Source organism: Pteropus alecto, unplaced genomic scaffold, assembly GCF_000325575.1.
Source record: "Pteropus alecto unplaced genomic scaffold, ASM32557v1 scaffold6, whole genome shotgun sequence".
NCBI lineage: Eukaryota > Metazoa > Chordata > Mammalia > Chiroptera > Pteropodidae > Pteropus > Pteropus alecto.
Genome location: NW_006437738.1, coordinates 459,668 through 471,696, shown reverse-complemented (window position 1 = coordinate 471,696; position 12,029 = coordinate 459,668). Strand labels below are relative to the sequence as shown.

The 12,029-nt window shown below is 58.8% G+C and overlaps 2 protein-coding genes across 5 annotated transcripts in view; one reads left to right on the top strand and one right to left on the bottom strand.

Moving 5' to 3' along the window:
- The window catches only part of MAFF (MAF bZIP transcription factor F), a 12,204-nt gene extending 9,791 nt beyond the window's left edge, over nt 1-2,413 (top strand). Inside the window, exon 4 of the mRNA XM_006914766.3 lies at nt 2,301-2,413. Within this exon, the coding sequence (XP_006914828.1) occupies nt 2,301-2,413 (113 nt within the window). The remainder of the gene's footprint in view (nt 1-2,300) is intronic.
- Nucleotides 2,414-2,931: 518 nt separating this feature from the next.
- Nucleotides 2,932-12,029, bottom strand: part of TMEM184B (transmembrane protein 184B) — a 45,375-nt gene continuing 36,277 nt past the window's right edge. For 2 of the 4 annotated variants that reach the window (XM_025048844.1, XM_025048846.1), the window contains exons 6-9: nt 9,863-9,954; nt 8,846-9,015; nt 8,248-8,442; nt 2,932-5,307 (exon numbers count right to left, since the gene is read on the bottom strand). In XM_025048844.1, coding sequence (XP_024904612.1) covers nt 5,066-5,307; nt 8,248-8,442; nt 8,846-9,015; nt 9,863-9,954 — 699 coding nt within the window. In that variant the 3' untranslated portion in view covers nt 2,932-5,065. Of the gene's footprint in view, nt 5,308-5,329; nt 6,252-8,247; nt 8,443-8,845; nt 9,016-9,862; nt 9,955-12,029 lie in introns of those variants that run through there. The other 2 variants (XM_006914737.3, XM_025048845.1) reach the window with 2 other exon arrangements.

The following is a 12,029-nucleotide window of genomic DNA, read 5'->3' as shown; positions in this document are numbered from 1 at the left end:
AGCCCGGGCCCCGCGCCCGGCCCCGCGCCCGGCCCAGCCCCCGCCGCCTGCTCCTAGTGCCTGCCGCGCCACGGTCACACCCCATTCACAAAACCATGCCCCTCCGACCCCAGATTCCTTCCCTAAGTGCCCAAGCGCGACCTCTGTCCCCGGGTGCCATTTCTCTGCAGCCACCAGCCCTGGTGGTGATCACACGTTCTCTGCCTGGATCCCGTCTTCACTGTCCCACCCCTGCAACTGGGAAATCATGGCCCGTAGGAGGGGGCAACGTTGGTGAGATCGGAGGTAGGATGGGGTTGGGGTCTGGGGTCTCCCTGGGCTGAAATTTCAGCTTTCTTAGATTGGGAGGATGGGACGCAGAGCGGGTTAGAGGAGAGCCATCGAGGAGAAGAGGGCCACCCTAATTTCGTAGACTGCTTTTTGTGCCATTTTGTGCCAATGGCCCCTCCCTGCCCTCCTGAGATTCAGGACTAGCTTTGGCCCTGTGTGTGTCCTGTGAGACTGTCCGACTGGGAAGCTGATGCTCCTGCCTCTGCTTTGGGCATGGGGGTGCGTGGCCTTCCACAACTGGGAGAGTCGTGAGAAATTTCCTAGTGAAACCCAGTTAACCAGCGGGGCGGGGAACAGGCCTCTGATGGGTGGGACAGTGCCCAAGGCCACATATGCTTAGTGATCGAGCTGGAACTAAAAGCCAAGTCTTCCCACTGCTGCCGCGAGACTCCAGCCATGGTTGTCAGGGGGACAGTGGACAGAGACTGAAAAAGGGTGGAAGGATCTCCCTGGCCTGGGAGATGACTCTGTGAGTCAGGGGGAAAGCAGAGGGAGAGAGAAGGTGATGCAGGAAGAGAGGGAGGAGCTGGCCGGATAAAGAGAAAGGGGACAAAGGAGGTGACCACTGTGGCAGGTTGGGAGATGAGAAGACAGATCCTGTAGTCCTGCAGCCTGGGGTGGGGATCCTTAAAAGGGAGGGGTACCACGTCTCCCCAGTCTGTCCACTGTGGGGTGGGGGCCGACTACTGCCATTGATTGTTGCCTGTTATCCTGGGAAGCCTAACCCCACCTGTCCCCCGAAACGGTATACAGCTGCCCACCCCTGCTGTTTATTTATTGCACGAATCTAAGTTATTCTCCCCAGACAGAGCCCTGGCACCTACTCCCTAGGAAAAGTGGTGTGTGGCCCTGAACTGGACTTTATATTTTATATCTGCAAATAAATCACATTTTATCTTATATTTAGGGAAAGCCAGATGGCAACAACAACCAAAAAATGTTTTATAAAAAATTGCCTGGCCCCCAGAATTTATTTATTTTCTGACTTACAGTAAGCGAGTTATCCGCCTTCTGTATTTTGTAGACTTTCTAAATAAAGTCAAGTTCTCTTTATCTACAGTAAAGAAATGTATGTCCCGAGCTGTTTTTTGGGGGGGTGAGTGTTTCTGAATGAGAGGCCTAAGAAGGTCCTGCTTTTAACCCCAGGCAGGACCCTCTGCTGGGTGGTAAGGTTAGCCCCAATTTTCAGATACCGAAACTATGCACCATCACTAGCTCTTACATGGGCTGGGGGTGGGGTGGAGGCAGGGACCCAGAAAGGCAGTGCCGAAACATCTGTCCTTCCATCTGGGTTCCTGGAGCCAAGGATCCTCCCTGGGGAAGGCAAAGCTGGGAGGACAATGAAATGTAGGGTTAAATTGTCTGGGCATCCTTTCATTGAGTAAACAGTCCCGCCGAGAGGAAAATTCCCGGATTGAAGAATAATCTTTCCAGCACTTTCACATCATGGGCTGATTTTCCACAGCCAAGTAGAAAATACTTTCCTCATGTTCTGGAAGGCACAGGGAGGTGCGGAGAGAAGTCGGTTTCTCAGTTCCAGCCGACAGGCCCGAAACGCAACCCTCGTCTCACTGGAGGCCCCAAACGCACTGTGATCTGTCTGCTCAGCCCTTCTGGGACACCCTGAGAAGGACTGAGTGACCGTCCCGGTCAGGGAAATAGGGGTTTGAATCCAGGTGTGCATTTTTCCAGTCACGTGACCTTGGATGACTTTTTTTAAACTCCTTGCAGCCTCAGTTTACCCATCTGTCCAGGGAAGGTACTCAGGGCGTAGGTATGACAAGCACTGGGAACCTTGGGGGCTGCAAGCTTGAACATGCAGAGTAAACCCTTACGAGAGCGCACAAGCCTGCAGAGAAGGGTTCTGCGTAGCGGCTGTGGGCATGGAGATGGTGCTGTGAGAAGGTGCAGGGTGTGCGAGTTGGGGAAGGGCCAAACCACATGGGTCGGCTTGGCCTTTTCCCCCTCAGGTTGCGGCACTCCCCCCGGCCCCTTCCCACCCCACGCCATCCTGACCCCTAATCCTGAGATGCTGAGCTCAGGCCTGAGGAGAAGGCAGCCGGAAACTCCGGGCCTGAGCTGAGGCTGGGAATTTCCCCCGCCCCCGCCACATTCCTGAGTGCCCATGTCAGTGCAGCCGGGCCCCAGGCCAGGCCCTGAGAAGGCATGTGGAGGTGGCAGTGGGCAGGTGCCCTGCACGGTCAGACACCCAGACGCCCGGCCCGGTGTAAGGGTGAAGTGCCCTACTGCCCAGCGGGGAGATAGCTTGGAAGGAGTGAGGACCCCAGGAAATCTCTTCAACCCCCTGAAAGATGCCTGCAGGAAGCGGGTTGCCGGTGGGCTAGCCCCATCTATCTGGTTGACAAACGGACAAAGATGCATCAACCCACTGTGACCAAGGCTAGCACATCCCTTTGGCCAGGAGAGGGGAAGGCTTTTTATCCAGTGAACTGCAATTCTAGTCTCTGGCAGTGTGAATCCTCCCATCACCTTACAAGGATGAGGGTTTCCTAAGACATCCCCACCCACAACCATGAGACCCACCCCCCAACACATCCACGGGGATGGCGAGAAGGAAAAAACCTCACCCACAGGCAGAGATTTCAATACAATCTATATGATCTCATATATATCTTTCTCACTTTATTTGCTCACTTCTGTCACGCATTTAAAATGTCAGAGACCAAAATAGAGCGACTTTCTGATGGAACTCATGGCAGTCATACACAAGATACAAAACTAGGGGACTCTGTCTTCTCATACATCATACAATTAATTTTTCAAGTATTTTTTATATACAAAGAGCTACTCTATCAGGAAAAAAAAAAAAAAAAAAAGACAAGGTAGGTTACGCATCCTAGGAAGGAGGGGTGGCTTGGTCAGGCATGAGTTCCCAGCCCCCGGCCCCCACCTCCCCAGGGGCCACTGGCTCCCTGCCACTGAGCTATAGGGCAAGTGCCAGGGCGGCAGAGACTGGGGGCAGGGAGTCAGCTGCACACTTTGGCCTGGAAGGAGAATCAGAGAAAGAGATTCGTGAAAGAAAATGGTGGGAACGGGTACGGAGGTCATCTTTAGACAGCCTGCAGCTACCCGCCGCCTTCCTGGGCAGCCTGGTACCAGGACCACTGGACAGGGGCTGGAGAGCTACCCTTCAGTACCCTACAAACAGGCTTCTGTGCCCCCGAGGGCCGGCTTGGTCATAAGGGCCAAGTGCCCAGAAGGACAACTTAGGGATGCAACCCCCCCCACTCAACCCTCGGCACAGTTCACTCCAGGAATGAGCAGAAGATTCCACGGTGAAGCTGACGCCAGAGCAGGGCCCTAACCCCTCACCCCACCCCTTCCCCAGGCTGCTGCGCCCAAACCCGAGTGTTTGCTCTCAGACAGGACACTGCGGTATGAATGAGCATCATGTCCACCTCGAGGCTCTTCCTAAGATAATGGCCAGTGCAAGCCCAGCCTTTCTGGGGGCTCCGGCCCTAGGAGGCTCTAGGTATATGGGTGTGGAGGTGGGTGAGGGGAGGGGACTGGTGGTCCTGGTCACCCCTAAGGCCTGTCCAAGGGCGCCTGGCCCAGCACTGCAGAATGCTCTGAGTGCCAGCAGCTTAACAGAGAGTCCCCAGGGAGTGTCTGGGACAGACTGAGGGACTTCAGAGGGGGGGCTTTCATATGTGACTAAGGCACAGAAGAGATGGGCTGCGGAGACAGATGAGGCAGGACACCAGGCCCCATGGGGGAATGGGGACAGGGAGAGGAGCCTGGGACCACTTCTCCCCCCACCCCGCCCACCCCCATCCCAGCCCCCTGCTGCATGCCCCAGCCCTCCATCCTCCTTGGAAGCTGGTCTGAAACATGAAGACTCAGACTCTTCCCCTGAAATGGAAGGGAGCAGCCCCAGGGAGGGATAGGACCCAGGAGAGGTTCTGGTAGCTCAGCCTGGGAAGGAGGGTGGGAGCCCCTGACCCTCTGAGCAGCCAGGAAGCAAGGGCTCTGCCCAAAAATGCTCTCAAGAAAGACCCCAAGTGACGGGGCAGTGTGGGCTGCTAGCTGTCCTCAGCATGCCAGGAAGAGAGGGCATGAGGCAGGCAGAAGTACAGCCACAGAAAGGACACCCAGGGGCCCAGGGACCCCGCTTGGAGAGGCTTCATCGACAGAAGAGGGGCCCAGAGGCACCTGAGCACCCTTCCTCGTGGGACCCATGGCTCTTGGTGTCTGGCTCTGATCCTTGCAGCATGCCAGGCAGGCCTGGGTCGGGAGGGGGTCCGCGGAGAGCTTCGCGTTCCCTCCTCCCGCCTCCTGCCCGGGGTGAGGCTAATCTAGCTCTGGACAAGGGTGGACAGGGGAGGGGGCAGGCGGGAAGAGCCAGGGTTGTGTATTGCACGGTGTTAGGGGTGGGGCTGTAAGTCTCATGGGGGAGGGCAATGACCTGGGGGACAGGCCTGAGAGGACTGTGGCCGCTGGTCCCAATATGCCACCACCATGGGACGAGCAGCAAGGGCATGAGAGTCACTCCCAGCGTCCTGTGCCCCTCGCCCGGGCAGTGCAGTCTTGGCCTTGTAGAAATATTCCTGAAGGCTCGAGGGTGGGCCTGGGCTGTCCCCTGGGCAGACAGTGACCGGCTGTTCCTCTGGAAGAAATACACGAGTGTTCTGGTCCAATAAATTAAAGGGCAATGCCAACGCTGTGCCAGCCTGCCCTCTGGCCAAGGTGCTGAGCCTCTCCACAGCGGCCACACCTAGAACTCGTCATCGGAGCTGAGCAGGAGTGTCTTCTCATTGTCTCGGGCGCCTCCGACACTGTGGGAGCGTGAGAGGCCGTGGGCACTGCCACGCCAGGTGGGTCCGGGCTCCAGGGTGGACTGCTGCGTGTACTGCTGGTAGGCGGGCGAGAAGTTGTGAATGGCATCCTGCACGATGTCGTGTGGGTTCATGGTCTCCTTGAGGCTGCTGGAGATGCTCTTCATGGGGGCACAGCGGCCTGCAGGGCACGGGCAGGTGGTGGGGGTGAAGGGGCTGAAGCGGAGGGAGCAAGGCAGCTCAGGGCTGCCCCTAGCCCAGACCCATTCCCCACCCCAAGGCTGTTGCCACCTAACCACCCCCTTCTGGGACAGAGAACGGGGTCTTGGACATGAGGAGGCACAGGCAAAGAAATAGCTCCACTGGCCGGGGTGCAGAGCAGAGTATCCCCGAAGGGAACAGAAGTGAGCAGCCACTGGGGCCGAGTCTGGCATCGGGGACGGGGCCTGGGGTGGAGACTGGCAGGGCGCCGGCAATAAGCCTGGAATGTCCCAGGGAGGCCGGGCCAGGCTGGATATCAGCTGAAGACCCGGAGTGTTGAGGAAGGGGGCCCGGGAGCCAGGGGTGCCCAGGCTCCGGGGTGCTAGTCCTGCCTACCCTCTTGGGGGCGTGGCCCAAGGACCCACTCCGTCAGGACAGCGGCAGGAGCCCAGGCCCGCAGCGGGGCGGACATCTTCACCAGCAGCCCTCTGAGAGCAGACACGGCCCGCCCTGCTGTGCTTCCTCCTAATTCCCTCTGATGAATCGTCCCCACAGACTCAGGAGGGAGAAATGGCCCAGGACACAAAACCGGAGGTAAGGGATGAGCCCGACTCGCATCCAGGTCTTCAGACGCAAGCTCGCCTGCCCCTTCCATCCTCGTGATGAGTGCTGTGCCTCAGAACTCAGCAGAGCATGTTCCAGAACAACGACAGACAAGGACGGAAGCAGACGAGCTCTACAGAGGGTGGCCCTTGGCAGGCAGGTGCTCTGGGCTCTGCCACCCAGGAGCATCCGTGAGGGAGGAGATGGGGACACAGAGAAGGAGCTAGAGAGAGAGGCATGCTGGTGACAGTAACCAGGACCGACGTGCAGGAAAGACGTGCAGACTGAGAGCAGACCTACCGTAAGGGCCATATGTTGGCACTGCCCGTGGCCAGACCCGGGACAGAAGCGCGGGGTGGGGGAGGAGGGGGAGAGAAGCAGAGAAATAGAGAAGACAAGAGACAGCTGAGTGAACACCACGTGCCCACCACAGAGGCGGCGCTCACCACCCACCCTGCCGCCTCCGCCCTCCAGGCCCCGCTGGCCCAGGCAGACCCAGCTGCCCCAAGGGATGACTCCCAAGGGATGTCACTGTAGGATGACTCCTCCTGTGGCACTTCTGCTTTCTTTTTTTTGGGGGGCGGGGCGGACAAATGGCAGACACCCAGAATGGTGGTTGAAGTTCAGCCTCCACCTAAGTCAGGAGCCCCCACCCCGACTTGTCTTCAGCTTTGGCTGGAATTGCCAAGCTTGTGCCTCGTGCTACAAACCTCATGACACTTCACAGATGGGAAACTGAGGCTGGGGTGGGGTTTCATGTGCAGATCACACTGGGGGGCCGCTCTCCCCCGCCTGACTAGAGGGTGACAAGGGCTGGGCCCCACAGTCAGTGGGCGCGAGGCAAGCCGAAACCAGCACACAGGGGACAAGGGTGAGCGGCAGCTTCTGCTGGCTGGGCTGGGGTCCCGGCCAGGGCTGTACTGCTGGGAGCGGATGTGTCTGGGGGCCGTGGGTGGGATGACAGCCCCGGCATGCGCTGAGAGCCTCTGCACGGCCACCATGTGCAGAAGTGGTTCTTTACATCACTTTAAACCCTGCCAGGCTCCAGGCACAAAGGTGACTTTCCCAAGGGCACAGGGTCTGTCAGGACTGGGGGCAGGAGACATCGCCCTCAACACTGGCAGGGTGCTCGCAGCACCCTTCCAACTGGGGGCCTGGTGGGCAGTGGGTGGGGCAGCAGCTGCAGCAGTGAGCCGCGGCCAGCACAGTGCCTGGCACCGAGTGGGTGTGCAGCCAACAAAATGGAAAACTGCCTGCAGCTCCAGCCAGCGCGTGTGCTGGGAGTACACAGTCGGCACATGGTCAAGAGGCCGGAGCACAGTCCAGTCCGTGCCTCTGGCCACCACACACACAGGCAGTGTAAGGCTTCCTCTCAGCCAGGGCAAGAACCGGGCAGTGAGTGGGCGGGGGCCGAGGAGCCCCTTGGTGCCTCGCCCACCAACACGTGGTGCCTCTACCTACTCTGCTCCGTATGCGGCTCCCTGGGGCCTGTGGTGGGCACTGTACGGGGTGGGCCTGGGGAAGGGAGCATCTAGCCTCCAGCCACTTGGAATGGAGCTGGCAGCTGCAGAGCTCTGGGGTGAATGGCTTTGACCAGAGGCTTCCCTCCCAGGCCTCCTCCCTCCCTCTCTCCTTTCGGGCATTCCTAGCCTCCTCTTTCTGCCCCTCTGGGACATGACATCCCCTCCCTGCCCAAGAGCAGCCAGAGGCAGCCCCTGCCCACCAGCCCCTGGGGAGCTCTGAAAGCGCAGAGCCAGGCGCCAGCCCAAACCCATTACTGCAGAATCTCTGAGGGTGGGGCCCAGACACGGGCTCTGAAGACTCTCCAGTGTGTTTAATGTATAACAGGGATCGCCACCTCTGTTTTAACGAAGAAGATTAGTAAGTGTAAGAGAAAGCTGTTAAAAGCTATTACCATCTGAGTTTGTTTCTGAGAAGGAATCAGGTTTAAAACAAACAACAGAACTTCAGAGACAGAAGAATTATAGGATACAACAGATAACTGTATCTGATATTACGAACCCTTAGAAACTTGTCTATCCTAAAATCTCCATCCTGACCTTCCCATGGGGATACTGTGCCATATTACTTTGGGGTCTCCCTACACTAGACCTGCTGCAAGAGGTAGGCAGACCTAGCTTTTAGGGACACCCCCACCCTGTGACAGGGGCAGAAGGTGCCTTGACCTCTGTGGCCTCTTTCCCACCTGTAAACTGGTGGTCCCCGACCCTTCCACAGGACACTGGGAGGCAGGAGGGGACCTGGGCCGACCGGGCGTGCTCCCGCTGCGGGGAGTCTCCAGGACTCTGGCTCATACCTTGCGCGTCCAGCCTCTTGTCGGCGTAGACCTTGTAGGTGAAGGCGTGCCGCAGGGCCAGGGCTGCAAAGAACATCTCCACACAGATGATGAAGTCCTGGTAGCCGGCAGCCACAGTGCCCTCGCCCACTGACACGTGGGCCGCGTATATCTTGGGGATGGCCCCGCACTTCTCCAGGATGGCCAGGAGCATGCCTGGAAGGGGAGGGGTGGGTGTCTGGCCCAGACTGGACCCCTTTCCCAGTGTCTCTTCCTCCACGCAGCATCCCAAAATGCCACACCCGACAGGGGCCACCGTCACTCCTGTAAGGCAGGGTTGCCAACACAAAGGCAAGGCCTCCTGGCAACCCCACTCTCCAGCTCCTTTCCAGCCACCGACAGAGATGTCGCCGATTGTATGGGGCCCCACTGAAGCTCCGCCATGGCTCCTTTCAAGGCCCCCAGGGGCCCAGACTCCTTGCCCAGCGGGTGCCCGTGGACAGAGGCCCTTTTGAACTCCAGGCCGGGATGCCCAGGGACGGCAAGCAGGAAGAAAGGAACGAGGCTTAGGGGACAGGGTGGCAGAGGCCGGCCTCACAGGGGCTGAGAGGAGGCTCACCTTGCCAGAAGGAGAGGAAGATGACAGACTTGACCATGAAAAACTTGAGGACAGGGCTGTAGGGACTGAGGAGTTCCCGCGTGGCGAAGTAGAAGAGGAAGAGGGCGTAGAGCGCCAGGCTGACAGAGACGTTGTAGATGATGGTCACGTAGAGGTAGCCGCTGGCGACACTGCAAAACCGGGAGCATTCTGGCTGGGACAGACCCTTCGAGGGGACAAGGGGCCTTCCCCCTCCTTAGCCCTGCTCCAGAGCCAATTCCTACGGCTCTCAGCAGTGCTCCCGAGCCACACGGAGAGGTGATCGAAGCAATCAAAACGTGAGGGGGTGCGAGGGGGTGCGCCCGCAGTGCAGGCCGGCCATACGCCTCTGCTTCGCTCACGGGCGTGTCCAAGCCGCCCGTCTGCAGTGTTGGTGCCCATGGTGGAGGACACAGGCGTGGAAGCTAATATGGCCTGGGGTAGGGCACTCAGCCTCATGGTCAGACAGGTGTGCGAGGGGCTGGGAGTGCAGCTTTGCTCTTTTCACTGGAGCCAAGTCATGTCCCGCTCTGAGCCCTGTTTGCTCACCTGCCCAGGCATGTACAGTACAGGTGCTGTATGCTAAGCACTTGCCAGCACATGGCCATGCGGTCACTTCTGCTCACCCCCAAAATGAGAGTCTGTGGACAATTTACACAGCTGAGGTTTTCTACCTGAGGACCCAGACCGGCCTCTCAGGGCTCCGACCCTCTTGCTCTGTCTTGGGAATGGTCCCCGGGCACCACTCTGCAGCCTGTGAAGGTGACGGATGTCGAGGGCTTGCCCCTGTGCCAGAAGCAGGGCCAAGTGCAATGGCTGCCACTGCCAGGCTCGGGCCTTGCGGCTCAGGGGTACAGGCAGGTGTACCCGTCCACCCAGAGGAAGGTCCTGGGGTGTGTGCGTGTGTGGCCACTCTGTGGCTACCCCTTCCCTAAACCAGGGCATCTACCCTGGCACCGACACTCCTCCTTACACACCCATAGGGGGCCTGCTGCTTACTCAAAGTCACCGTCCCGGTACTTGCCAAAGGCCTGGAGGACCACGGTGCTGACAGCCATGAGCGGCTTCACCACGCAGAACTGCAGGGTGGCCTGTGGGGGGAAAAAGCCAAGGGTCAGGATGAGCACAGCGACCATGTACCAGGTACCTCCTCTGGCCGGGTGGGCCTGCGCTGGATGCCGGGGATGGCGGGGAGGCCCAGTGTCCTCCCCCGAGGGGACTGCGGTCTGGAGGAGGAGGAGGCAGAACACATCAGATGATGACAGCGCGATGCAGCTATGTGAGAAGACCAGGGCGCGGAGGAGGGAAGGACATCTGATGGAGACAGGAGATGCCACTGCAGAAGGGGCCGAAGGGACGTGCCGGAGACGAGGGAGAGGGAGCAGCTCATACCGAGGCCCAGAGGCAGAGAGCGGCCAAGGGCAAGGGTACGTGCTGGTGAAAGGCGGCAGCGGTTGGGGGGCCGGGGAGACTGGCAAAGCCAGGGCCCTGCTCGAGGGACTGGCCGCATGGGGAGTAGGGGTGGGTAAGGACCTCCGCTCATCCTCCTCGCCCAACCCCAAGTCTGCTCCTTGCTCCGTACTCTAGGCCTGGGTCAAAGCTGGGGTCCCACTGTGGATGCAGATGACCTACAAGGGAACAAAACACCAAGGCAGAGGTCTGGAGTCCCAGCATCTGAGCTAGAATTCTGGCCTTGGCAGCCCCCAGCTATGGAAGCTCGAGGGAGTGATCAGTTCGCCTCTGGTATATGGACGTAACCAGCCTCCATGTCACAGGGTCATGTGTGTGGGGACTGAAGAACGAGACAGAAGTAGCGTGGAGGTCTCCCACCCCCATGCACTCAAAGGCCTCAGCCAGCCTGCTCAGCCTCTCAGAGAATTCCTCAGCCAGGCTTTCGCAATTCCCTACAGAGGCCCCAGTAAACCGAGGGGTACCCCCAGTACCCGTAACATCCCTAGGATCACCACTCTCCTGAAATCAGATAAATCTAAGTGACAAGGCCCCTTCTGTGCTGGTGGGCATAGCTGCAACGGCTAAGCCAGTGTGGCTCCGGACTGGGCAAAGACCCTGGGGCAGAGCGGAGTTTGCAGGGGAGGCCTGAGCTATGGGGCCGCCGCTAGGGGAAGTGCCTGTGACAGAGCCAGAGGTGCAATACTGCTGTTGGCATTCCCCACAGAATTTTCCCCGCCTCGCCGCCCCACCTAGAGGAAGTGGGACCAGCACCCACTGACGAAAAGGGCGGAGAAAAGGGAGGAGCGGCTGTTTGAACAGAGTCAGGAGCCCGACCACAGGCTGGTGCCACCCTGGGTCAGCCCCCTGAGTGCTGCTGTCATCCCCACATTACAGATGAGGGAACTGAGGCAGAGAAGCTGAAGCGACAGAAGGGACGACCCAGGAGGTTCAGATCCTTCGCCTCTGAGACAGGCTGTGGTTCTCTCTCCACCTTAGGAATAATATGCAGAGGCTTCTTTTGTTCTCCCTCCTTTTACTACCTCTCCCTGCCACCTCCAGGAACTACAGTGAAACATGTGAGACCACAGGAATGGGGACAGTTTATAATAAGGCCACCGGAGCTAGTGATCATGGGATCAAAACTCTGTACACAACATAATCATCAAAGAAGGCGGTGAGTCACAGCAGGGCCCTGGGCGGCCAAACCCACTGGTAAACAATGGCTCTGAAAGGCCCCACCCTGAAACCGGCACAGTTTTAACACTTTCCCTGCAGGTCCAGTGGGAGATTTCGAATTTAGAAACACCCTGGGGAAGGAAGATGCGGAAGTGAACCTGGAGACCTGGGATGTCCAGGCAGACGCTTTGTGGGTGTGGCTGTGCCTGCGCTGGGGGGCAGTGGCCCTGCACAGAAAGCAGTCTAAAAGCCAGGCCCCCCACCCCCCCACCCCGCCCCAGCCACGACTATCCCTCAGGACTCCACTTGGAGATGCTGGAGGGGCTGACAAGCCCTGCGGAGCCCCAGAGGAGACTAAGGACAGCTGGGGGTGACCCTTAACTCTCACTCCCTGAATCAGACAGTGGGCTCCGGGCCAGTGCTCTCCATCCACCACCTCACCTCCACAACCATCCCTTGAGGTGAGTATCATTACGCCCATTTTACAGAAAAAACTAAGGCTCAGAGAGGTCAGGTAACTCGTCCAAGGTCACACAGT